The sequence below is a fragment of the Clupea harengus genome, chromosome 11 (assembly GCF_900700415.2).
Source record: "Clupea harengus chromosome 11, Ch_v2.0.2, whole genome shotgun sequence".
Lineage (NCBI taxonomy): Eukaryota > Metazoa > Chordata > Actinopteri > Clupeiformes > Clupeidae > Clupea > Clupea harengus.
The window spans coordinates 22,090,911-22,118,611 of NC_045162.1; the positions used below are offsets into that span (position 1 = coordinate 22,090,911).

At 43.1% G+C, this 27,701-nt stretch overlaps 2 protein-coding genes across 3 annotated transcripts in view; one reads left to right on the top strand and one right to left on the bottom strand.

Moving 5' to 3' along the window:
• The first annotated feature begins 1,370 nt into the window (after positions 1-1,370).
• On the top strand, positions 1,371-18,971 carry LOC105905476. Its single transcript, XM_042709221.1, has 4 exons — positions 1,371-1,492; positions 7,685-8,705; positions 17,729-18,067; positions 18,121-18,971. The coding sequence occupies exons 1-4, from the start codon at positions 1,371-1,373 to the stop codon at positions 18,811-18,813; spliced, it is 2,175 nt and encodes a 724-aa protein (XP_042565155.1). The 3' UTR covers positions 18,814-18,971.
• Positions 18,972-23,755: 4,784 nt separating this feature from the next.
• The window catches only part of triob (trio Rho guanine nucleotide exchange factor b), a 64,489-nt gene continuing 60,543 nt past the window's right edge, over positions 23,756-27,701 (bottom strand). For both annotated transcript variants that reach the window (XM_031576265.1, XM_031576264.1), the window contains exons 48-49: positions 27,152-27,316; positions 23,756-26,862 (exon numbers count right to left, since the gene is read on the bottom strand). In XM_031576265.1, the coding sequence (XP_031432125.1) occupies positions 26,858-26,862; positions 27,152-27,316 (170 nt within the window). In that variant the 3' untranslated portion in view covers positions 23,756-26,857. The remainder of the gene's footprint in view (positions 26,863-27,151; positions 27,317-27,701) is intronic.

A 27,701-nucleotide genomic window follows, 5' to 3' on the forward strand; every position in this document is an offset into this window, starting at 1 on the left:
AGGCTTGATTGGGTGTGGATCCAGATCCAGCTGATAGAGGATATGTTCCAGAGAAATAACTACACTAAGGGCCTGAAAGCCAGACAACCCCCTTATACTGTATGTGGCAGCAGTGGCACATAGAATTACACCCCGGGCGAGACCCCCTCCGAGCGCACAACCCCCAACAAAAAAAATATTGCTCCAAAATAGTTTAGAAGTGCCCCTGAAATTGACATCAAAAGACCGTAGGCTACAATATAACTCTTATACAAAACATCCATGAATTGGAAATTTAAATAAACATGCCCTTACTGCCTTACATGCTAAATATCTGTCATTAGACGTTATATTAATATATCTTTCAGGGAGGAAATTAGCTGCTTGGTTACTGCCTCGAATTCTATGCATGGCACACTTTAAGTTATAACTGGTAAACTATACTTTGTCACGAAATAGAGATGTAGCAAATGGCAAATGTTTGTCTTTGAAACTACTTACAGAAGATATGAACATTCCGTTGGCTAATTACAGGGCCCGACGTTAACCCAAATGATGGAAATAAATAATAACTGAACTTGTAACAGTTTTGTTGCAAAGCACAATCTTATGGTTAAATTAGATCTCTTGTTTGTTGAGTTAAAACCGAATTATTGTTGTATAAGCATAGCCAGCATCATAGCAAGAAGGCTAACAAACGTAAGAGTTATACCCACCAATTAACATTAGCCCTTCATTCATGACATGGATACCGTAATCATACAGATAGAAGTGGCATACCTTTATGTTTTACTCGTTTCTCCTCTTCTTCTTTTCTTTTTTTTCTAAATTGGGCACCTGATGGCTTTGGCCTTTTCATGTCCATATCTGTGCTTATTTGGCACTCAACAATCTACACATTTCCCATCCCCCAACACTGTCACTCGTCCAGAAGTTAAGACTAAACCCATTCTCCTTGCCCTTGGTGACCACATAATCGTTCTGTATTACCTATTTGTATTAGCCATTTCACACAATTCAGAAAAACAAAAACGTGCAGGAATTATAGGCCTGTAATTATAATATTATAAATGTGCGTTATTTGGAAGAAAGTCAAGGTGTGACTGACTTTAGCCCACTAATTTCAGTATTGCTCTATACAGTGGATCCTCCGTTCCCCCCCTTGTCCGTTCCATTTGGGAGACCCAGAGGTGAACTGTCCCCCGCGCCCCCTCCCCTTCCCCCTTCTCACACAGCATCTGTGCACGGCACCTTCTTAGCAAGCAGGGGCGCCTACAGCTGCAGGGGGCGCCAATTTTCCAATTTCCCACACAGTGATATGATAGATAATAGAAAACCGCTTCGCAGCCCAGATGATTTTTTTTACGTGCTCGTGCCGCCCCCCACATGTCATGAAAAAGTACCGCCCCGGCCGGCTGCCCGCTTCGCCCGTGCCCAAAACCACCGTGGCAGGGTTCCAACCCAGAAGCCCCCTAGAAGACTTGGCATGGTTCCAACCCAAAGGTTACTTAGGGTACGTTTTAGTCCAGGTGGCAAAAAACCCGACCTTGGTACGAGGGGAAGCGATGGTAGCTAACTGAAGTCTAGTGAAGTTTGGTGACTCAAGATGAAAGAAAAAAAAGAGGACTCCACAGATGTCCACAGCTGCCGAAACTCAATACTCCAACCGGAAGGCCGTATATACAGTATGGCCTATTGGGAGGGCCATGGGTGATCTATGGTGACAGGAAAGGCACCACAACTATAAAATGATGCTCAAACCTTTGTGATATTAATATAGTCTTGCGGCTTGCTCAGGTTTATGATGTTGGTATTGCACTGGCAAAATAAACCTTTTTTGCTCCACACTCTGCCGAGTTTTTTTCAAACCTACAAATCTGACACAACACTGGGATGAAGTAGCGAACACCATGTCAGCCACTAAACAGAATGGGAGTGCTAATCTGTCTCGCTCTCTCCGGGGCTATGTAATGAAACTATGTCAGCTTGCCCAGGTAAGAGCTGTTTCTCTGACAGCTGCCCCAGACCCGCACCAGGTCAGTGCCACGTCTGGGCCAGATCTCACACAGAGTCAGCTGTTCTCTTGGTGGCCTGTTCCCGAGCTGACGGACAGAAGATCCTCCCAGGACACTGCAGTCAAAGGAACTGTTTGAGGGCACGTATCCATGAGCTCAAAAAAGCATGGTGGGTAAGTGAAACCCTGGTCTGCGGCAGAGTGTCCCATCTGATGCATTGTGTGTGTGTGTGTGTGTGTGTGTGTAGCTCTGTTATAGCAGCAACAGGCAGCAGAAATACCACAGATAGAAACATCTAGTGCAGCATTGTGTTTACTCAGAACATCACACTGATGTGTGTGTGTGTGTATGAGCACATATGTGTGTGAGAAAGACAAAGATATAATCCTGTGTGTCTGTATCAATGCGTGTGCACGTACATGTGTAAGAAAGCGTGTGTGTAAATGCGTCTAGACATAAGTGTGTGTGAGAGAAGTTATCGTCCTGTGCTATCAGTCATGCAGGGAAGAGGCGGAACAGTTTAGAAAAAAGAGTAGATGCTGCTGATATGGTTGGAGCTCACATAGCAGGTGCTTTTGGACCCAATCTAGCCTGGATGTGGCTCAGATTCTGTACCAATATGGCTGCCACCTGGAATGGGAAACCTCCTCTTCAACAGGAAAAAGAAGAACAAGCAGGAAGTCAAAGACCTGTCAGCCTACAGGCCAGCTAACATCTGACGCCTAATGTTGTATATTTAACCGCTGGATTTAGGGCTGCTTTATATAAGATGGTGGAAGTGTGGAAAGTGCTTGATATCTGTGGGTGTTAGAATCTGAGTGTTGAATGTTGGGATTTGGAGTGTTTAATGTTTAGTACTGCATGCTTTGTTGTTGGTGTTACAGTTCACACATTGGATTTTGATGCTATCTGTGGACTATTACCAGTGGTGAGGTTTGTGGCTGGTGAGGCACAGAAACCGGAAGTGATTACGTCATTCTGGTCTCTAGTTGGTGAAAACATAGACATGTATACATGTATATACAGTGCTGCTTGAAAGTATGTGAACCCCTTGAGCAGTTTAGAGTTTTCTGTTGTTTTACCATGATTTTTCTATTTTATCATCACCAGTTTTCCATATATGAAATGTCAGGTTTATGTTTATCAATTGCATGTACTTGTTTAGAGGGAATTGTGTGAGTAGCCAAAAAACTGGAAATAAATAATAACTGAACTTGTAACAGTTTTGTTGCAAAGCACAATCTTATGGTTAAATTAGATCTCTTGTTTGTTGAGTTAAAACCGAATTATTGTTGTATAAGCATAGCCAGCATCAAAGCAAGAAGGCTAACAAACGTAAGAGTTATACCCACCAATTAACATTAGCCCTTCATTCATGACATGGATACCGTAATCATACAGATAGAAGTGGCACACCTTTATGTTTTACTCGTTTCTCCTCCTCTTCTTTTCTTTTTTTTCTAAATTGGGCACCTGATGGCTTTGGCCTTTTCATGTCCATCTCTGTGCTTATTTGGCACTCGACAATCTACACATTTCCCATCCCCCAACGGGGCTCCGGGGCTATGTAATGAAACTATGTCAGCTTGCCCAGGTAAGAGCTGTTTCTCTGACAGCTGCCCCAGACCCGCACCAGGTCAGTGCCACGTCTGGGCCAGATCTCACACAGAGTCAGCTGTTCTCTTGGTGGCCTGTTCCCGAGCTGACGGACAGAAGATCCTCCCAGGACACTGCAGTCAAAGGAACTGTTTGAGGGCACGTATCCATGAGCTCAAAAAAGCATGGTGGGTAAGTGAAACCCTGGTCTGCGGCAGAGTGTCCCATCTGATGCATTGTGTGTGTGTGTGTGTGTGTGTGTGTGTGTAGCTCTGTTATAGCAGCAACAGGCAGCAGAAATACCACAGATAGAAACATCTAGTGCAGCATTGTGTTTACTCAGAACATCACACTGATGTGTGTGTGTGTGTGTGTGTGTATGAGCACATATGTGTGTGAGAAAGACAAAGATATAATCCTGTGTGTCTGTATCAATGCGTGTGCACGTACATGTGTAAGAAAGCGTGTGTGTAAATGCGTCTAGACATAAGTGTGTGTGAGAGAAGTTATCGTCCTGTGCTATCAGTCATGCAGGGAAGAGGCGGAACAGTTTAGAAAAAAGAGTAGATGCTGCTGATATGGTTGGAGCTCACATAGCAGGTGCTTTTGGACCCAATCTAGCCTGGATGTGGCTCAGATTCTGTACCAATATGGCTGCCACCTGGAATGGGAAACCTCCTCTTCAACAGGAAAAAGAAGAACAAGCAGGAAGTCAAAGACCTGTCAGCCTACAGGCCAGCTAACATCTGACGCCTAATGTTGTATATTTAACCGCTGGATTTAGGGCTGCTTTATATAAGATGGTGGAAGTGTGGAAAGTGCTTGATATCTGTGGGTGTTAGAATCTGAGTGTTGAATGTTGGGATTTGGAGTGTTTAATGTTTAGTACTGCATGCTTTGTTGTTGGTGTTACAGTTCACACATTGGATTTTGATGCTATCTGTGGACTATTACCAGTGGTGAGGTTTGTGGCTGGTGAGGCACAGAAACCGGAAGTGATTACGTCATTCTGGTCTCTAGTTGGTGAAAACATAGACATGTATACATGTATATACAGTGCTGCTTGAAAGTATGTGAACCCCTTGAGCAGTTTAGAGTTTTCTGTTGTTTTACCATGATTTTTCTATTTTATCATCACCAGTTTTCCATATATGAAATGTCAGGTTTATGTTTATCAATTGCATGTACTTGTTTAGAGGGAATTGTGTGAGTAGCCAAAAAACTACATGAAACATGGAATTAGTGTATGCGCAAAAGTAAGTGAACCCCCAGCTGCATTGGTAAAGTGAAGTAGGCAACAGATTCGGCGAAACACATTTGGGTGCTTAATTAGTCAATTAAGCAAACCAATCAAATGAAACATCCTTAGGAAAAGGGTTGGGCAACACAGATTAAAAGAGAAAGGAAACCAACCAAACTACTCTAGTGCCAAGGTGTTCGCTGAATCTGTTACCTACTTGACTTTACCGATGCAGCTGGGGGTTCACTTACTTTTGGGTGCGTGAAGGGGAGCTCCAGCTCTACTGCATGCAGTTGCCCTGACCGTCTCGTCCTCCTCCTCTTCCTCCTCCTGCGGGGTGGTGGGGTCCTGATGGGCAGAGAGATGCTGGAGAGGCCACTGCTGCTGCTGTCAGTCTGGGAGAAGATGGAGGAGAGAGGTGGGGTGGAGAGAAGGGTCAGGGTCAGACAGCATGGGCCTGAATAAATAAATCAATCCAAATGATGGTAGGATAAGGCAAACTGGAAGGGCATGGAATTTCAGCAGAACAATAATGTTTCTCCTCATTGCCAGTTTGTTGCAACCTGAACCTAATGATTGACAAACTACTTGAGGATGCTAGTGAAGCTTACACATATGCAAAAGAGTAGATCTCTGATCTCCAAAAAGCAAATTACCATACTGTAGCTTGTCATTTGGTCTAACTGAACTATTATAGCCTACTAGGCTTGGAGGATTTAGTAATGCATGCCCTGCCTTGTGAAACCCATGGTACATCAAAGCCTTTTGCCAATCAGATGTATTCCTCAGAATCTTCTGCTATGTGGGCTATTCTGTCATCCGTATGGCTATAGCACCTCTTCATTTTGGTGTTATGGTAACTGTAATAATAGACATAAGCTAGTTTTGTGATAAGGAAACAGGAAATAAGCAAGTCCAGTGCAGTGTTGTGGTGTGATGGCTGTCATTGCAGTTACTGCAAGTGATTATATTACGGTTACGATACTCGCCATACTATGCTTAATTCCTACCTAGTCAAGGGATGCACTTTTTTTCAGACAGAGTACGAGTGCGAATACTTATATTTGTGTACTTGCCGATACCGAGTACCGATAATAACTCAATAATTTGCCTATTCAAATTCTATCAATTTCTTCTACCCAACTGTTTCAGGTCATGCAATGCTCAAGTGAAGTCTAGCCCATTGCTTAATTAATGCCTTCACATCTACCGTTACATTGCATTTCATGCATAATCTGTCAGGGCAGACAATATCACATCAGTTCTATGATGCAATGCTCAAGTGAAGTCAAGCCCATCACTTCGTTAAAGCCATGTTAATGGCAGTTAATATAAGTTATGAGTTGTTATCTGGGTCAGCGCCCTCCCCTATCACCACAACTTCCCCTACACTTGGTTTAGTTTTTCTCGTATATCATAGTGCTGACTCGGCCACCACCAAACCTCACTCCCCATGCCATGTAAGCTATACTATTCTACAGAAAGTGCAACAAGAGTGTAAGTATAATTTAACATCCTTAAATGCTAAAAACTTAAGTATTTATTTACACAACATTAAGATGTATTATAGACCTGTGGTATTTACACAATCAACCCCACAGTGAATTTTTACTACTGACAAAGTTTTGGTTATTGAATGCATTGTATTGTTGTATAGGCTCTATGTATTGAAGTGATGATGAGTACCACAGGCAACATCTCTGCGGATCCAACAACTTCTGAACGCCACTGTCAGTATTTCCTCTCAGTCATTCAGGTGAGACCAGTGGACTTACCCACTCATAGTAATCAAACAGCTTTGCCCATGGCTTTAACGTGATCTTAATCTGTAATCCCACTCGATCCAATCACGGAATGAGAACTACTTACTTTGCAAATGTGCGCTATTTTGTTCTTGAAAGCATTGGATACGCTAGCTAGCACCATGAAGTGAACTCGGCACTCTAACTGCTCTGTGATCGGCTGCCCAGAGCAGCACACCTCCCCACACCACAACCCCTGTTGCATCAAACTCCCTCAAAACTCTCCATATCGATTTCAAAATCTGTATGAAACACTCTCTGTCATACTGTTCCTGTAGTATTTCTTTAAATGTTTCAAGTTGATGAATGACCTTTCTGCTGAAGATAGCTGAGACAGGCATTGTCAGTAGAACTTTAATTTAAATTTAAATTTTTCGCTTGCATTCGCTTGTAGGCTACCGCTTTCATAATTTAATTTGAAATAGTCCCATACAGGACTCACACGTCTCACATGTTTCATTACTGACGTATCTGACATGACATCTTCAACTTCATCTTCTTCAACTTCATAAGGCCTACTTCCATTAGTTAGCGTCGTGACACGCTTTATCGCCATTTTAAGATAGTCGGCTATTAGCTAAACAGAATTTTGATTGTAACACCCATGAATTGATTCGACATCGGCTGTCTTGCAATCACTATAGTTTACGTTTACAATTATAACCCTGTTACAAAAGTCATACTTCCATTTACACAGCATCTCTATTTGTGTCTAGCAAGATCACACTTTTACACCTCTATCAATCATTTAAGGAATTAAAGAATTCATTAATGCTCAATGGATGAAATAGAGATGTATTATTATTAGATTTGTTGTGGATTTGCATAATAATAATGTTTTATTTATAGAGACACATACAACAAAGCAAATCCTATAGGGTTTTTACTGTCTTAAACAAGTGTGTACAATGCTGTAAACTTTTACCGTGTTCTGACATTTGTTTGCCACTTTATTATCACATTTCATTATGCACATTCTACAAAGTATTTTGTGTTTGTTGGTGGTGTTTCTGGTGTTGACAGTGTGCCAATTGTGCTCCTGTTACCCTCAGCCCTGATCTGACGACCTCTACATACACAGACGGCATCGACTATGGTGACAGTGGAACGTGCAATTACACCCAGCATTCTGCCACCTTCCTCCCGATCCTGTACAGCACATACTTCCTGTTTGGGTTGCTAGGCAATGGCTTGGTTGTCTGGGTGATAATGAGCGGGGAGCAGCTGCGGAGCATGACGGACGTGTGTCTGCTCAACCTGGCACTGGCGGACCTGCTACTGGTCATCTCGCTGCCCTTCTTGGCTCACCAGGCCCGGGACCATTGGGTATTCGGGGATGCCATGTGTAAGCTGGTCCTCGGGGTGTACTACGTGGGCTATTACAGTGGCATCTTCTTCATCACGCTCATGGCCGTGGATCGGTACCTGGCGGTTGTACACGCCGTGCACGCCCTCCGAATCCGCACACGCACTTATGGAATTATCGCCAGCATAGTCGTCTGGATAGCCAGCATCTTATCGTCGTTCCCTGAAGTGACAGCTCTGAAGTTGAGCGCAGGAGATCGGCCGAACTGCTACAGAGACTACCAAGGTGAAGACCACCTGCGCTCTGTCATCTTCTTTAAGATGAACATCCTGGGTTTCGTGGTCCCACTGGCCATCCTGTTCTTCTGCTACACCCGGATCCTGCTGAAGCTCTTGCACAGCCGCTCGCGTAAAGGCCAGGCGGTGCGCCTCATCGTTGTGGTGATGGTCGTCTTCCTGTGCTGCTGGGCGCCCTACAACATCACGCTGTTTTTCTGGGGGCTGCACACCCATGATTTCTTCAGCGACTGTGACTCCAGCAAGTCCCTGCTCCTTAGCCTGCAGATCACCGAGGGGATGGCGTACACCCACTGCTGCCTCAACCCTGTGCTCTATGTGTTTGTGGGTGAGAAGTTCAGGAGGCGCTTCCTGCGGCTCCTCAGCAAGAGCCCTTGTGTCAGGTGTGGCTTCGTCAAGGCTTACCTCACCACAGCCAGCGGTTCTGTCTACTCCCGCGCCAGCAGTATGGAGGAGCGCTCCACCCAAATTTGACACCCAATTTGATTCCCATGCCCACACAGAGGCACAAAACACACAAACATATCACTATGTACATACACCTGCATTCAGTTATGCACATACATGTACACATCCACTCACACAAGTAGATGCATAAATACATATCTGCATAATGCAAATGCACTTGCATGCATGCACAGATTGCACATACACAGATACATGCATGCATTCTTCACACGCCTAAACCAGATGCGTGGACCAGTGGCGGCTCCTGAAAAAATTCTCAGGGGGGGGCAATTTTTTGATAATGATTAAGGCGACCCATTCAGTAGGTACATTAAGTTAGCTGATTAACTCATACAACAATAACTTTTTGTCCACTATTGGCAGCCCACAACAGTAATATTTCCCCTCTTGCTACATAGCTAGAGAAGCAAGTTACAGGTGGAAAGCTATGGAAGAAAGTTCCATAAGCAAGCCTTCATAAGCAAACATGATGTGGCTCCACATTAAATGATCCCACTTTTTCATTATCCACATGTCTCAAATGTTGTATGATGTAACATAGCTTAACAGGACACATGATATGTCAAGTAACAACATAACATTTTTTCAAAACCAACCATATTTATTGACTGATCTTGAAAGTATTGGCTTACAAAAGCAAAATAAGTCATCACATAAAAAAATATTCAGTGTTAGTGCAAGAAGCGAACTGTGAAACACACTGTGAAACCTATTAAAAGTGACAGTGGTATATAGAAATACAGACCGCGTTAGCCACTTCACGACCGCAATTTTCTTTCGTTCCAATTCTTGGATGTAGGATTTCCCTACCTTTGTAGAAACCTGTCGAATGGATACATTTGGTCTAGGAAGTCCTAATTGTTTTGTTGTCAATTTATCTTCATTAGTACACCGACTTAAAAGGAGTTTCTGTCAAAGAACGAATCGAGTTGTTGCACTGAACAGGAGCCATCTTGACAGAATATGCCTCTGTCGAAGTAGTATGCCGTTCTTATAGGCTTTTACGTCCATTACTTATGACACGGCATTGAGGGGCGATCCCTCCCGGAAGCCATAGAGAATGCATTGAGAGCCCTGTTTTGTGAAAAAAAAATGGATTTAACATGGGTGTCGCTACACGATGGTAGTCCTTTGGCGGATAGTAGTCCCTCACATTGCGCATGCGTCATTTTGCGACACTGTCGGCTGCTGTCGACAGCGAAGCAGCGCATGCGTCACAACGACAGATCCGTTTTCAATCATGGAGAAAAGCGACGAAAGCCAGTTTTTTGAAAACATGACCATTTATTTAAAAACAAAGAAGATGTCACAGTGGACAAAACAGATGAGGTGGAGGATCAAAAAGTCTCTCCCCAGTTTCGTTTCATATGTTGACGTAGAGCCTTATGCTGTTAGCCGTTTACAACATAATTAAATATAACATTAAATATACCCACATTATGCGTTAAGACAAGCCCCATATGTTGACGTTTAAACCGTTTACAACATTATTAAATATTACGTTAAATAAACCTACATTATGCGTTAAGACAAGCCAGATATGTTGATGTTGATGTTGAGCCTTATGCTGTAAACCGTTTTGTTGTCTGAGCATGCGCGATTATGTTAAGCCATATGCCGTAAACCGTTTGTGTCTGAGCATGCGCAATGTGAGGGACTACTATCCGCCAAAGGACTACCATCGTGTAGCGACAATGGGAGTCAATGGGAGAGGTCTGGGGCGATTCTCTTTTAGCCCCAGAAGGGGCGGGGCCATTTGAAGCACGACTTTTGCCTTGACTGCCTGGCTGTTACCTGATTGGACAATGACATTCAAAGGCAGATCAGACGGTCTAGTGGTAGAATCCGACAGAAAAAAATATTACATTTACATTTACATTTAGTCATTGAGCAGACGCTTTTATCCAAAGCGACTTACAAGGAAATTGCATTTATACATCAGGATCTTTTTTTTTTTTTTTCTTCCCTTTTCCCGTAGGCAGTGCGTCGCCCCAATCGCCCTCATGGACAAGCCCTGGCGTTGTAGGATACATTCAGTTCAGTACAAATTTTATTTGTATAAGAGCCATAACAACATAATTGGTACAGACTATTATTGTCTCTAGGCCTTTTACTGAGACCAGAGCTAAAGAAGAACAGTCAGTCCACGACAGTTAGCGAGGTCAAGCAAGCAAGCAACATTGTATGTTTGAGCTGTGGCGCAGATGGGGTGTAAGGGAGATTTTCACACGAGAAAATCAAGTGTACGAGATAAGCATGTCACCATCCCATGATCAGCTCATGGGCGGTATGGGAGGCCCAGAATGACATCACTGGGTTAGGACTTAAAAGTTCTAAAATTGCTTACGCTGTGCTAGAATGCTAAAAGGAGGGTGATTGATAGAATTGTATAAAGTAAAAAAGAACCCACCCCAAAATGTAACCTTGCTTTTTAGTGGCTTTTTGCTTGGATATAATGTTGACCTCATGAATGAGGTCAAAGGAGGGAATGTAAGATAAATTCAGTTCTGTGAAAGAAATGTTTCTTTTTAATTATTATCATGATATGTGTTTTAGTTTGATATTAGTTTGGTAAATGGAAGACTAAGCTGTTTCCATTGTTCTGTGAGAGGAAGTGTGAAGATGGGGAACAGATGGGGAATTCAGAGGTGTCGTGGGATGTTTAGGTTAAGACTGATTTATTGTTGTAAGACCCAGTCAGGGTTTTTGGGGGTCTTAGGTAAACATTCTTATCTCTGGGAACCAGCACGAGAGGATACTACCATGGGAGGGTCATGTCTGTGTTCTGTGATATTTTCTTGAATAAATGGTCAGGCATTTTACTCAAGGGGCAGTGTAGGTGGGAACAGCGTTCTGAAACTACTACACTCCTCTGGGCCAGAGTAAATGTCTGTTATTGATTTTATTCTTAGTTGTGTGTGTCTTAATTCTGAGGTTTAATACAGTCCTGGTAAAAGGGAAAAATTCCCTAACAAGTTCAGTACAAATTTTATTTGTATAAGAGCCATAACAACATAATTGGTGACAATACAGACTCTTATTGTCTCTAGGCCTTTTACTGAGACCAGAGCCTAAAGAAGAACAGTCAGAACAGAGGCCCAGAATCACTGGGTTAGGACTTAAAAGTTCTAACATTGCTGTACTTGGGTAGAATGCATTCTCCAGCTTCCTTGACTGTACTCGATTGTCTGTTAAACAAGCTGTATTGTGCCAGTATTTACCAGTAAAAACGTATCTTGTACAAACAAAATGCTTTGTATGGTGGTTCCTTTCTAAACCAACACGCAAGAGAAAAATACTCTTACAGCGTGGACTCTAAAATACTGAAGTCATTGGTGCTAATTTCAATACCGCTGAAGTCCCCATGTTCATGTTTTAGCACATCTCAGTTTCATCTACTTCATTTGTTTGGTATTGACCTCATTTAACTCAGCCATGGATTCAATTTAATTCAATTTGATTTATGCTGCACCAACGACAAAAGCTCCCTTGAGTTCCACCTCCGCATTCCTCAGGGTCTGCCTTTTTCTCCTGCCCCAGCAGCTCTCTGACGTATGTAGGCTAACCAGTGCTCTCTACAAACCCACTGGTCCAGTGATCAACAACCCATAACACCAGTACACAAACAAACTTGCCTTGCCTATTTGGTATTAATGGCAGTGGTGGTGCACTGGTTAGTGTCACCGGTTGCTCCTGGTTCCCGATCGCTGCAGGTTGTCTGTGCGCCGCTTTGGATAAATGCTAAATACTAGGCCTTTATTATCTGGCCTCTGCTATTTTGGTGAATGCTGCTTATTGGTGACATGTACCAATGGCTCAGTGAACAGTCGGAACCAGCCAATACACCGCGTCCGGAGTAGTAACCAGTGTCCTCGCTCGATCCGTCTTCGCCAACTGTAAACACAAGGGAGCTGTACACAATATGCCAGTAGGTGAAGCTGCATATCCCCAGGTACCCACACAGGCAGAAACAAATACATCCCTTTAGGGAATACTTAGTGTTCGTTGTGTTACATTCCTTGGGCTGCGATTGCCAGTGTCAGTCGTGTGGATCTCCGCCTCTCGTCCGTCTCCCGTGGCATATCCACCATCAGTTCTCCCGTTCATCGCTCAGACTACCTCCTTTATACAGGGAAGGGACCTATCCCCATGAGCTACTCCACTCCAGTCCATCAAGCTAATTGCCATGCAATTGGCAATTAGATGAGCAGCAAGCGTTTGCAGCCCAATGTCCATGTCATGACAAACGCAACCATAACAGATGCACCCAATACATAAAAGTCCCCAACCATCAGTCCATGGCATAGTATGATGAACCCCATACCCCAAAGTCCCAAACAAGCAGTCCATTGTATAATACACTTGACATTTCAATCAGTCCATTGCACAGTACACTTGACATCTTCCCCCTCTGTCTTGGCAATGTCTTGCGATGTGACCCTCTTCTCCACATGCATAGCAAACAAAGTCTTCATACCTTCCCCCACTACCTGGGCAGTGTCTTGCAATGTGCCCATCTTCTCCACATGCATAGCATATGACAACACCCACTGGATTGCTTCTCCTGAATCTTTTACCTCTGTGTTGCCAATTAGAAGAACTGGAGGATTCTGTTCTGTTGGGAAATCTTACTTCCTGTAGCTGCAGCAGGGTGTGATTTCTTAGAAGTGGCTTGATTATTGTACAATTGTGTCATTTTAGCAATAATTTCATCATAGCCTGAGAGATGAGTCACAAACATTTCTATGGCAGAGCGAGTCTGGGGATCACTTTTGTTGATCAAAGCGAATTTATAGCCAATATCCTCAGTCATGATGTCAGGGTACCCACTGTATGTCTTAAAAGCTTCCAGTAACCTATCCACAAAGGCTGCTGGATATTCCCCTTTCCTCATGGACACTTCTGCTAACTTTTCTGGATTGACAGATGCAATCCCCAAGACCTCTACTAGTGCTTTTTTTCGGTCCTGATTATTTCCCATCCTATTCTTTACTCTATCTGCCAAGGGATAATGTAGACGGAAGGCTCATGCTCAACACAACACAAGCATCAAAATCTGTCAATCTGTAAATGTTCACGCAGGTCTCCAGACTGGTGAAGAATTCTAGAGGATCCTGTCTGCCAGGTGCCAATGGTCTGTGACATAACCTCATCTCCACTTGCTCCGTTACACACAGTGGTGGAGTGAATTGGTGCCATTGGGTATTTAACAGTGACACCTGAATGCTGGCACTGACTATCCCGTGAATCTGAATGTTCCTTCCAACATTCCTCATTTCCGGCGTTGCTGCTGCTAATATCAGATATGCAGTTGGAGAACTGGCTAACCTTATGTATCACCTTATCTAACTCACCTGTCAACACTTCCACTGTTGATTTCAACATGTTCTTATTAGCCTTGAGAGTTCCCATTTCTTTCTGCAACTGGACATTTTCCGTTTTCAAAAGCGTTTCAGTAATCTGAAGATTTTCTATGGGTGCCGCCCCATCATTAAAACGTGATTTAACGTGAATTATTCTCTTCTTTCAGTAGGTCTCTCTCTGCTTCTACCTCATCTTATCTTTTCTTGGTCACTTTGTATGTGGCAAGAAGTCCTTGAAGGGCATTGGCAACTTTCCATTTTTTGTGTTTTGGTATCTTGGAATAATTTTCGAACCGGGACCCTGCCCACTCGTAGGGCTTATCCTCTGTGTTTTCTATTCCGTCAAACATCCCCTGCGAATCGTGTTTTGTGATGTATTTAACAATTATATCTTCCATTCTAAAGTTCTACAAATACCAACAACAACAAGCTCGTTTTAAACAATTCTCCTTTTTTTTTATTTTTATTTTTTTTTATTGCAAGATGGGTGTCTCGCCAATTGTAAGAAAAAGGAAGTTTCTTTTGTGGTTGATGCAGCAATCTGTCTTCAAAAGAAAAAGGAAGTTTCTTTTGTGGTTGATGCAGCAATCTGTCTTTATTCCAGTAAAGCACAAGCATCTCCAAGTCTAGCAATATATACCGTTTTAAGACACCTCCTAGGCTTCTAATGTAAATCAGCTAGGCTTCAAATGCAAATATGTCTGGCAACCTTTTGCTGTTCTGTATGATTTACATTTACATTTACATTTAGTCATTTAGCAGACGCTTTTGTCCAAAGCGACGTACAAGGGAGAGAACAGTCAAGCTAAGAGCAATAAAAAGCATGGTGTAACAATAAATACTACTTTACATGAGAATTAGAAAAACAACGACCTAGAAAAAAGGAAAAAGAAGTGCAGGAATGTAACTGCTGAAGTGCAAGTTAAGCGCTAGTCAGGTGCCAGTTAGGAGGGGAGGTGCTCTCTGAAGAGTTGGGTCTTCAAAAGCTTCTTGAAGGTAGAGAGGGACGCCCCTGCTCTGGTAGTACTAGGCAGTTCGTTCCACCAACGTGGAACTACAAATGATGTATGATAATCAGGTTTCTCTGACTGAGATGGTTCTCAATGGCCTCCCCCCATTCCCATACTATGATTAATTGCAGTCGCTCACACTCACATTTGCTTCCTGACCCCAGGTGTCTGTGCAAATCCAGTGTAGGGACCTTTCCTTTGTTACCATGATAAGATCACCATTTTGGATATTATGCTGGCCAACCTTTGGTGATGAATCTTATGAATCATGAATCTTACAGCGCCCACCCCCATCACCACAGGTTCCCCTACACTTGGTTTCACTCTTATCTCACAGTGCTGGCTCGGCCACCACCAAACCTCACTCCCCATGTCATGTAAGCTACACTATTCTACAGAAAGTGCAACAAGAGTGTAAGTACAATTTAACGTCCTTAAATGCTAAATGCTTGAATGTGTTTATTCACACAACATTGAGATGTATTATATAGGGTGACCAGACGTCCTCTTTTCGAGACCTAAAAAATGCGTCCGGCAGGGATTCCAAAATCGTCCGGGATTTTGCCTCGTCGGATATTTGTGTTTCTCTGGATCTTTCACAAACTAGTTATTACGCCCTTATACGTTTTGGAAAGGGTATCTCCCTTAAGTTCCACCTTCTAGCGCGAGCTCTGACTGTAGAGAGAACTGTCATTGGTCGACCACCTTTTCAGTGTTGCCAGATGTACGATAATTATCCTCCAAATCCAATAATTTTGAGCCTTTGGTACGGTACTTCGCCATTTCCAATCTGGCAACACTGAGCACCTTGCCGCCTCCTCTAGTTGCATTGTTTACAACAGCACATGACATCTGCATGTGAAAAATATGTCAAAACTTCGTCGCGGGGGAGGGGGCAGGGTAGTGGCCTCTTTTTCACAAACTCAAATCTGGTCACCCTATATTATAGACCTGTGGTATTTACACTGATGAAACAGTCAACCCCACAGTGAATTTTCAACTCTTTGCTACTGACAAAGTTTTGGTTATTGAATGCATTGTATTGTTGTATAGGCTCTGAAGTGATGATGAATACCGCAGGCAACATCTTTGGTGACGGGATCCAACAACTTCTGAATGCCACTGTCAGTATTTCCTCTCAGTCATTCAGGTGAGACCAGTGGATTTACCCACTCATAGTAATCAAACATCTTTGCCCATGGCTTTAACATGATCTTCATCTGTAATCATAAAATGATCAACATGTGTCTCTCAAGCTGATCTTCCCAGACACGATGTTTAATAGTCATGCTTTTCTCTCTCTACCTGAGGTTGTCTCGGTTCTACAGCTATTTTGATAATATGTTTGTATTCAATCTGAAATTTCATTAGTTTCAGTTCAATTTTTATTACACAGCAATTAAAAGTTGTCAAGAATTAGTGTGGCATGAAAAATAATCAGATTGTGCCGTGTGATTCCGCCCTTTCTCCAGTACCATTTTGCCACCCTGGGTGATAAGAACACAAACTACCAACCCAAAAACACTGAAATAAGACATCCCAGTCAGTTTGTTATGTGCTGCCTACATCAGAAAATATGTGATTCAGCAAGCCCTTCAGATTATTTCCCCACTGTGACATCCCAGTGGGTGTTTATTAGAATTAGACTGCTTTAAAGTCATGTCTCTCTAAATGGCCTTTGACCACCCCCATCCCACTCGATCCACTCACGGAATGAGAACTACTAACTTTGCAAAAGTGCGCTATTTTGTTCTTGAAAGCATTGGATACGCTAGCTAGCACCATGAAGTGAACTTGGCACTCTAACTGCTCTGTGATCGGCTGCCCAGAGCAGCACACCTCCCCACACCACACCACCCTGTTGCATCACACTCCCTCAAAACTCTCTCCATATCGATTTCAAAATCTGTATGAAACATGCTGTCTCTGTCATACTGTTCCTGTGGTATTTCTTTAATTCCGCCGAAGCAGCCGAGACAGGCATTGTCAGTAGAACTTTAATTATAATTATAATTTTTCGCTTGCATTTGCTTGTAGGCTACCGCTTTCATAATTTAATTTGAAATAGTCCCATAGAGGACTCAAACGTCTCCCATGTTTCCTTACTGATATATCTGACATGACATCTTCAACTTCATCTTCTTCAACTTCAACTACTTCCATTAGTTAATGTAACCATATCGCCATCTTAAGATAGTTGGCTATTAGCTACACAGACTTTTAAGTGTAACACCCATGAATTGATTCGACATCGGCTGTCTTGCAATCACTATTAGTTTTGTTTAGTTTTCGTTTAAGTTTACAATGATAACCCTGTTACAAAAGTCATACATCCATTTACACAGCATTTCTATTTGTGTCCAGCAAGATCACACTTTTACACCTCTATCAATCATTTAAGGAATTCAAGAACGAATTAATGCTCAATGGATGAAATATTATTATTAGATTTGTTGCTGATTTGCATAATAATTCATCTTAAATTGTAGAGACACATACAACAAAGCAAATGCTATAGGGATCTGACAAGTGTGTACAATGCTGTATCATTTCTACAGTGCTCTGACATTGGTTTGGCACTTTATTATCACATTTCAGCAGCATATTCTACAAAGCATTTTGTGTTTGTTGGTTGTGTTTCTGGTGTTGACAGTGTGCCAATTGTGCTCCTGTTACCCTCAGCCCTGATCTGACAACCTCTACATACATACACGTCACAACCGACTATTATGAAGACTTCACATTCGACTATAGTGAGGTGGCACAGAGTGAAACGTGCAATTACACCCAGCATTCTGCCACCTACCTCCCGATCCTGTATAGCACATACTTCCTGTTTGGGTTGCTAGGCAATGGCTTGGTTGTCTGGGTGATAATGGGGGGGGCGCAGCTGCGGAGCATGACGGACGTGTGTCTGCTCAACCTGGCGCTGGCGGACCTGCTACTGGTCATCTCGCTGCCCTTCTTGGCTCACCAGGCCCGGGACCATTGGGTATTCGGGGATGCCATGCTGGTCCTCGGGGTGTACTACGTGGGCTATTACAGTGGCATACAGTCTTCATCACGCTCATGGCCGTAGATCGGTACCTGGCGGTTGTACACGCTGTGCACGCCCTCCGAATCCGCACACGCACTTATGGAATTATCGCCAGCATAGTCGTGTGGATAGCCAGCATCTTGTCGTTGTTCCCTGAAGTGACAGCTCTGAAGTCGAGCGCAGGAGATCGGCCCAACTGCTACAGAGACTACCAAGGCAAAGACCACCTGCGCTCTGTCAGCTTCTTTAAGATGAACATCCTGGGTTTCGTGGTCCCACTGGCCATCCTGTTCTTCTGCTACACCCAGATCCTGCTGAAGCTCTTGCACAGCCGCTCGCGTAAAGTCCAGGCGGTGCGCCTCATCGTTGTGGTGATGGTCGTCTTCCTGTGCTGCTGGGCGCCCTACAACGCCACGCTGTTTTTCTGGGGGCTGCACAACCAGGGCTTCTTCAGCGACTGTGACTCCAGCAAGTCCCTGCTCCTGAGCCTGCAGATCACCGAGGTGATGGCGTACACCCACTGCTGCCTCAACCCTGTGCTCTATGTGTTTGTGGGTGAGAAGTTCAGGAGGCGCTTCCTGCGGCTCCTCAGCAAGAGCCCTTGTGTCAGGTGTGGCTTCGTCAAGGCTTACCTCACCACAGCCAGTGGTTCTGTCTACTCCCGCGCCCGCAGTATGGAGGAGCGCTCCACCCAAATTTGACACCCAATTTGATACCCATGTCCACACAGAGGCACAAAACACACAAACATATCACTATGTACATACACCTGCATTCAGTTATGCACATACATGTACACATCCACTCCAACAATAGATGCATAAATACATATCTGCATAATGCATATGCACTTGCATGCATGCACAGATTGCACATACACAGATACATGCATGCATTCTTCACGCGCTTAGACCAGATGCGTGGACTCATCTTTCAAAGGATGTCGAAACTAAAATATCGAAGTCATTGGTGCTCATTTCAATACCGCTGAAGTCCCCATGTTCATGTTATACCACATCTCAGTTTCATCTACTTCATTTGTTTTCACCTGACCGTCCCTAGAGTTTGGTATTGACCTCATTTAACTTAGCCATGGATTCAATTTAATTAATTTGATTTATGCAGCACCAACAACAAACGGTCCCTTTTAACAAGAAGAAACCTTGAGTAGAACACAGCTCATAAGAGGGCAATGAGCCGGGTAGAGAGATAGAAAAGAAGGGGGGGGGGGCTACATGATACATACAAGATGGTATATACATGATGTATATAAGATAGATACGAGATCAAAATGGAGGGAGCCAGTCTTCAAAGTATTGGTAGTAGAAAAGCTGAGTGGGTATACAGTGTGCTCATTCGGCTTATATTACGGGTAAATAGTGTGTTTTGAAGAAGGAACTGCTCATTTTTGTAACACCAGGAAGTAAAAAGTTCTAAGAAACATCATCAGAACATCATGCTCATTTATTTTCTTTTAATTATCATTACAGTAAAGTAAGTTTGGTATATGGACATGTGAATTACTATACTATAATGTTGCCATCCATTTTGCAAGGCGAATAACTGTTTTGGACTGAAAATACTGCTACATATATGCTGACTGTGGTTTCACCATTAAATGCTGGTTACATCAGCATGGCGTACACTGTATGTCCACAGAAAGAGATAAACGTTGGGTTTCACCATAGATTCTAGAGAGACAATCAAAACTTGTCAGCAATCAGTTTGCACTGGGGAAGGGGCATTCCAGATTAAGGCTACAGTACTTTCAGAGGCAACCTGATGAGCAGATACACATATAGATTTTAATATATTTTAGAACTGCACAATTGTATTAATATTTGGGGAAAAAAGATTGTTTTGTACACATTTGCAGCACTGTGCACATTTTTTTGCAAAGGATGTTATCGAGGCCTGTTGTACACAGTTTCTGTCATCTGCAGTCCTGCAGTCAGTACCACAAACCACCCCCCACACACAGACAAACACATTTCTCAGACAACTTTACCACCTAGTATTCATTCTGAGTGTACTCATATGCAACGTAGTATGAGTTACAAAGTGAGGTAATATTTTCTGTATTCTTAGTCATCCTCGGCACATAGCTATTTGCCGGCAACTTGTTCAGTTTGTAAAATGTCATGAGATTTTGCTCAGGACTTGCTATGAGTATTTGCATGTTGATGGATGACTGGCAAAAGCATAACAGATCAGTCTGATAATCCTGTCTAGTACTTCTGTGAGAATATCCTGTCTGTTTGAGGTCCTCATGTTAAAGGAGCAATATGTAGCCCGGACACCAAGTGTTTAAAATCGGTACTGCATGAAGTGGAGCAGTGTGTGTTACACCATTAAAGAATGTATATTTTTAGATTTGTATTGAATTTTTATTTCAGATTGTATTTAATGATCATTCATTATTTTGTATTGTTTTGGTATATTCTTTTCATCATAGTACTGTTGGATAATTATGTTTTAAGATATATATAATGAAGAGTTTATAAAAATATATTTAAAATAAAGCTTATCTATCATGAGAGCCGAAATGTCTAGACTGAAATGTATCCATGGTATATCATGTTACAGTAATGTTGTGTTAATCATTCAAATCTTTCATTCAAATCAATGTTTTGTGTCAATGCAATATGTGAACAGCTCTTTCCCATATTGTTTTATACTTGCATTACTACGACCATTATGAGGTAGATCATGGAACAACTGCCCCCTAGTGGCACAAGGGCACAACAAGCAGGTGACAAATCAAAGGTCATCCTGATAATGATCTCAGTTTTGTGCATTGCACAAGTGTACAAGCCAAGGGCCCAAAGGGAGGCAATTGTTTCTTGGGGGGGGGTCATCTACAATTTTAGCCTAAATTAGAGAGCAGGTTAGGGGGGTTCATTAAGCTACTTAAAAACTGTTGTAGACCTACAATTTAGCTTATGGGAACAGCTATGTACTAGGTTGACAAGGTTCAGCTCAGTTTCAGAGAGATTTGTGTCAGATACAGCTTTTTTTTTTCTCCAAATTGTAAACATTTACTGCTCAAAGGGTATTAACAGTATCCAGCTAATATTTGTCTTTCTGCTGTAAATTCTGGTGATTTGTTTTACCTAATGTTTTACACACTTTAATCTGCCAAACTGACAAGAACTTTGTAGACCAAAATGATATTATATATATGTTGCACAGCATAAAGTACCTTTATGAAACCAATACATTTGCTCTATAATTTAGAGGAAAATGATGCCCAACCCCTGGTTGATTTGACATGCAAAGTCCTATTAGGAGGTGTACTTAAGAGGCTGTAAAATCACAAAGCTAGTTGCTATCGTGCAGAAATATACTCCAGAGATACATTCAGAAGTGGTAGTGGTGACTCTATCTGGCTCATGCTAGCGACTAACAGGGAAACAAGACTAACTTTCACTAAGGGAGAAACTGTTTACATTTTTACTTGAACAAGACTTAATGTTTAATTGACGAATTTATAGTTAAATTGGTTGGTCAAATTTAGCCTCAATTCAAAGTAGTAAGAAAGTAGTCCTAAATTAGGATACACTTACAGGAAATCCAAAAGCTATCACAGACTTCGGTAAAAATGTAGGCTATAAATGGCACAACATATTAAGATAATACATCTCGTCAAGGTAGAGTTCTTGTAATTTAGTAAATCATTGTCAGATGGGAACCCCCCTTAAAGACGATGGCTAGCAATTCTACCCCTTTATCTTTCTCAAATTGAATAAGAAGCGTCAGGAAATAGCGGTTAATCATTTGAAGATGCTGTGTTCACTCAGTTATTAGAAAGCGCTTGGTTGACCGCGGGAATGTCCCCGTTTCACAGGCCAGTTATGAATGGGCAAATGTCACTGGATACAATCGTTTTTTTCGTTTTTCAATAAAAAAGAAAAGAAGAAAGAAACACTTTCACAAACAGGCATTTCCCTTAAAGGCTGGCTTTCTAATGTGATGTGCAGAAAAAGAAAAAGCTTCAAGAGGTTACGCTGGGTGGAGAGAAAACAAGTGTCTGTGAAGAGATCTTAGAGATTAGTTTTGGGCTGTATGCAAAGCAGCTGTACATGCGTGTGCGAATAGACACACACAAACACACTCAAAATGTCTCCTAAAATGTTGGTGAACGTATGGAATAAATTTCGTTTTTGTTTTCGGCCTAAATCTTGAGTGTTGTAGTCAGATCTTTGAAAATAACACCGATGCTCTCTGCAATCTACTTAAGCATCTTCGTAAATTACCTGTTCCCAACCCACACATAATAGAATCCTTGTTCAAAACAATACCTTAGAACTTCCTCACATCTGTACACCATGCTGTGGTTGACAGCTCATGAGAGGAAACGTATTTTACAAACAGGAGGCGCTGAAATCACACCTTCACGGTTCACATTCCATCCAACTACGTTTTCTACTGATTAGATCTTATCTGATCTGATCTGACCTGACTAGGGCTCGGATGGTGTTGCCTTATCAGATATGTCATCTGCGCAGGGCTTGCTAGGAGAGCAGTGCATGTGCGCTGCAGACATGAAAAGGCTTCCCGGTTGTTTTTGGCTGAGTTTAATCTTGCTCAAGGGCTCCACTTGCAGAGAGCAACTCCTTTGAGGTTGTTACCTGCAGATTCATGTCAAGATAGCGTGAGCACAGACGCACAAATAACCACAGTCATGGGACACACCAGGCAGAGTACAGTTTTGTTAAAATTAGATTTTATAGAAGGTGAGATTTTCCAAGGGGCCCACAGTGTCCACTTATGATAGCCTTGAGTTTAACCTCCGCATTCCTCAGGGTCTGCCTTTGTCTCCTGCCCCAGCAGCTCTCTGACGTATGTAAGCTAACCAGTGCTCTCTACAAACCCACAGGTCCAGTGATCAACAACCCATAACACCAGTACACAAACAAACTTGGTATTAATGGCAGTGGTGGTGCACTGTTTTAGCGTCACCGGTTGCTCCTGGTTACCGTTCGCTGCAGGTTGTCTGTGCGCCGCTTTGGATACAAGCTAAATACTAGGCCTTTATTATCTGACCTCTGCTATTTTGGTGAATGCTGCTTATTGGTGACATGTACCAATGGCTCAGTGAACACCATCAGCTCGTTTCCTCCCTGTTTGGCCTGTTGTTTCCCCCCTATGATTATTTACGAGTGTACTTACATGCAGTCCCAGCAAATCAATGAATTCATGTACATACATTCAACCACCGTGACCTGGTTTAGAGGAGCAAGGATTAATGTAAACACCACACTCCCCCCTAAAGACTGAATGCATGAACTGCATCTGATCGACGCATACAACGCTGTATCTCAGATGAATGCCTACGTCAGTGTGAAGTGAAGATCCAGGCAGGACAATGAAAAGCAAGTTCCATGTTGATAGTGTCCCTTTGTGTGTGCATTTTTCATTTGATTATTTAAAAAATGTCTCAATTCTACTTCTTTTATAAATGCCATCACACCTTCATCTTAGCTGCTATAGAGGTCTGGTGGTGAAATACAAATATCTTATTTTATTTTATGTGGTTTTGTGCAACCCATGAGGCTGCATTTAATTCACCACTGGCTGAAAACATGCACGCAAACCAACTTAATAACTTCCGCATTTTGGGTAAACAACACCACACATATGTCATTGTTCCATCTGCTTTAATCTTCATGAATATAAATATGCAGATATAATTTCTGTACACAGAAATATACACACACAAACAAAACGAACACTTAGAATGTAAGTCATGTATAAAATATGAGTATACATTATGTCCAGTCCCCTGTTTGGCTGTGTCTGTAAAAACTATACATTATAAAACAAATGAGACTTAACACTTACCCTTTAAACAAGGAGTACAACCATGTTTGTTTTAATCTGATGAATTAACAGAATTTACATGTCTTACATTGGAGTGCCTAAAATCAAGTGGTAGGTATACCAAGGTTGAAAAGAAGGAAATGGCGGTCTAAGACTGGGAATCGAAGACGTATACACTCAAATTATTACTGAAATTACTTCATTGCTGTTTTCCTAGAAAGGGGAGGCTATGACTCATTTTCAGCCTCTTAACTCAATGACACGAGGTGAAGCAAGGCAAAGCAGAAGGGGGTAAGAGAGGCGCAGGAGTTCAGAGCCATCCAGCGTAAAGTACAGCCTCATTAACGCAAACGCACTCAGCATGCACAGGAAACTACACTACAACACGTTTGCCACACAGGAAGAGGAGGAGATCATTATTCAAAACCTGAAGTATGGCTTTTAAGCACTCACTGGGTCACAGCAAAAAAAAAAAAAAAAAATCTAACCGAACCACAGGCAACCGAAAACAAACACGCTATTCACTTATCAGACATCTCATTCAGAAAGCCATTCTAAGCATCACAAACAATCAGGATGCAAATGAACGGGCGAAAGAAGGACAGCTTTGGTTTAAGTGGAAATCAATTATTTGTGCAAGGAACAGTATGACACATGCCTTGCATGACACCGGTCTCTAGAACCTGTCTTTTAGAACTCACTGAGCAGGAAAACACATCTTTAGAGGTCATTAAATTGAAAGGACATAACCAGAGGCTTTCTGGCGGGTACACATTAAACAAGGTGATTTGTAAGTCTTAAAGTGTCTCACATAGTTCAAGTAGAACATCATTGCGCACGGCTCCATTCAACAAGTCTCTGAGTGAACTCCAAGGTTGCAGCTGACTCCAGAGGCGATATGGGCCTGATTGGGTGTGGATCCAGATCCAGCTGATAGAGGATATGTTCCAGAGCAGAGGGCCAGGCTTAGCAGAGTTAGCATTCAGCTATTTTGAGTTTTAAGTTGATTTCCCATCGGCTGGTTTCAATCATGCAGGGTTGCCAATCAGTGTAGTTTTGGTGGAGTATTTAGACTTCCTGGGATGAAGTAGCGAACACCATGTTACTGAACTCAATGGGAGTGCTAATCTGTCTCGCTCTCTCCGGGCTATGTAATGAAACTATGTCAGCGCCTGCCCAGGTGAGAGCTGTGTCTCTGACAGCTGCCCCAGACCCTCACCAGATCAGTGCCACGTCTGGGCCAGATCTCACACAGAGTCAGCTGTTCTCTTGGTGGCCTGTTCCCGAGCTGAACCTTGTCTTCAAACAGAAGATCTTCCCAGGACACTGCAGCCAAAATAAATGTTTGAGGGCACGTATCCATGAGCTCAAAAAAGCATGGTGGGTGACTTAACAACGCAAATGAACCAACACCATTAAAGAAAAACACACTTTACTTTGTCACTTTGATTTTATAACATTTTGCTGTGACTGCATCTGCACAATAATGTCTTTAAAGAGTCAGTTTACCGTCTCATTCAATATCTCAAAATATGCATCTTCTGAAATTAGAACGTCTTCTTCCATATCGCTCTCCATAGAAAATGTAATCTCTTTTAAAAAACACAAGGGCTCACATACAGCACTGGGACCTATGGTCACTTGCTCTGAATCCTGCAGAAAGCAGGGAACTACAAGCTGCAGCCAGTCGGGATCTGGACAGAAGAGATGTGGCTAAGTGAAACCCTGGTCTGCGGCAGAGTGTCCCATCTGATGCAGTGTGTGTGTGTGTGTGTGTGTGTGTAGCTCTGTTATAGCAGCAACATGCAGCAGAATTACCACAGATAGAAACATCTAGTGCAGCATTGTGTTTACTCAGAACATCACACTGATGTGTGTGTGTGTGTGTGTGTGTGTGTATGAGCACATATGTGTGTGAGAAAGACAAAGATATAATCCTGTGTGTCTGTATCAATGTGTGTTTACGTACATGTGTAAGAGAGCGTGTGTGTATATGCGTCTAGACATACTGTAAGTGTGTGTGAGAGAAGTAATCGTCCTGTGCTATCAGTCATGCAGGAAAGAGGCGGAACAGTTTAGAAAGAGAGTAGATCCTGCTGCTGTGGTTGGATCTCACATAGCAGGTGCTTTTGGACCCAATCTAGCCTGGATGTGGCTCAGATTCTGTACCAATATGGCTGCCACCTGGAATGGGAACCCTCCTCTTCAACAGGAAAAAGAAGAACAAGCAGGACAGCTAACGTCTGACGCCTAATGTTGTATATATGGATTTAACCGCTGGATTTAGGGCTGCTTTATATAAGATGGTGGAAGTGTGGAAAGTGCTTGATATCTGTGGGTGTTAGAATCCAAGTGTTGAATGTTGGGATTTGGAATGTGGGATGTTTAGTACTGCATGCTATGTTGTTGGTTTTACAGTTCACACATTGGATTTTGATGCTATGTGTGGACTGTTACATAATGCATGTTGTGAGCTTAATCAAAGGTGTTGGGTGCTGAGTTGCAAGTTGTGTGCACAGGGTACCGGAGGATTGCACGCTGTGTGATTAGCATGGGGTGTTAGCATGATGAGGTAGGAGCTGAATGTGATGTGCTAGGGGCTGGGTTCTGTTGAGAACCAGGTGATCGGTGCTGGACGGTGGGTGCAGGAATAGCAGATCAGAATAGCAGATGATTCTGAAACAGACCCGGCCCAGATCTGCCGACCCAGAACCAGGTCTGCTCCAGCGTCAGCTGGTCTCTGTGTTGGGTTCTGGGTGCGTGAAGGGAGACTCCAGCTCTACTGCATGCTGTTGGGGGCCGGCAGTAGCTCACTCCAGCTGCCGTGACCGTCTCCTCCTCCTCCTCTTCCTCTTCCTCCTCCTGCGGGGTGGTGGGGTCCTGATGGGCAGAGAGATGCTGGAGAGGCCACTGCTGCTGCTGTCAGTCTGGGAGAAGATGGAGGAGAGAGGTGGGGTGGAGAGAAGGGTCAGGGTCAGACAGCATAGGCCTGAATAAATAAATCCAGTGCTGAAACCTATTTCTGATTGCAGGACAGTTCAAATTTGCCCACCCTGACACACACACACACACACACACTCTAAATGACCCTGATCTGTGTGTATGGTGGGTATGTGCTTGTGTGTTTGGCAGGTGTGTGCTTGTGTGTTGGTTGGTGGGTTCTGTGTCAGGCCTGGGGCTTGAGTAGGCCATGGCCTGCATGGAGGAGCTGGCTACCTGGGGGGCGTTTGCCCAGGGCTGGGGAGCGGGGCTGATGGGGATGCTGGGGGGGTCGGGAGCGTGTGGCCCCCCCACCAACACCACCGCTGCTACTGCTGCTTGAGGCTCCAGGGCTCCCCCCACCCATGTGACTCCTCTGGTACTCAATTGGAGACGTCAGGGCTGGGGGGTGGGGGAAAAAGAGGGAGTGCAGAGAGAGAGAGAGAGGGACAAATAAAAAAAGAGGGGGGGATAAGAGAAAGGGAGAGGGAGAAAAAGTTATGGTTACAGGTATTTGGCAGATGATTTAGTCTAAAGTAACTTTAGCAAGAAAGAATGAAAGAAAGAGTTCAGTTGGGAAAGGAATAGATGATGATGATGAGCCTGTGCCCTGCTGTACACATGAGGCCCATTACAATAGTGTGTTTACCACTGCAGCCTAAAGACACTATTCCCACTTCAACAGTACTTTAGCTTTCTCTCTCTCTCTCTCTCCGTCACACACACACACACACACACACACACACACACACACACACACACACACAAACTGGGTAGAGTGGGGGAT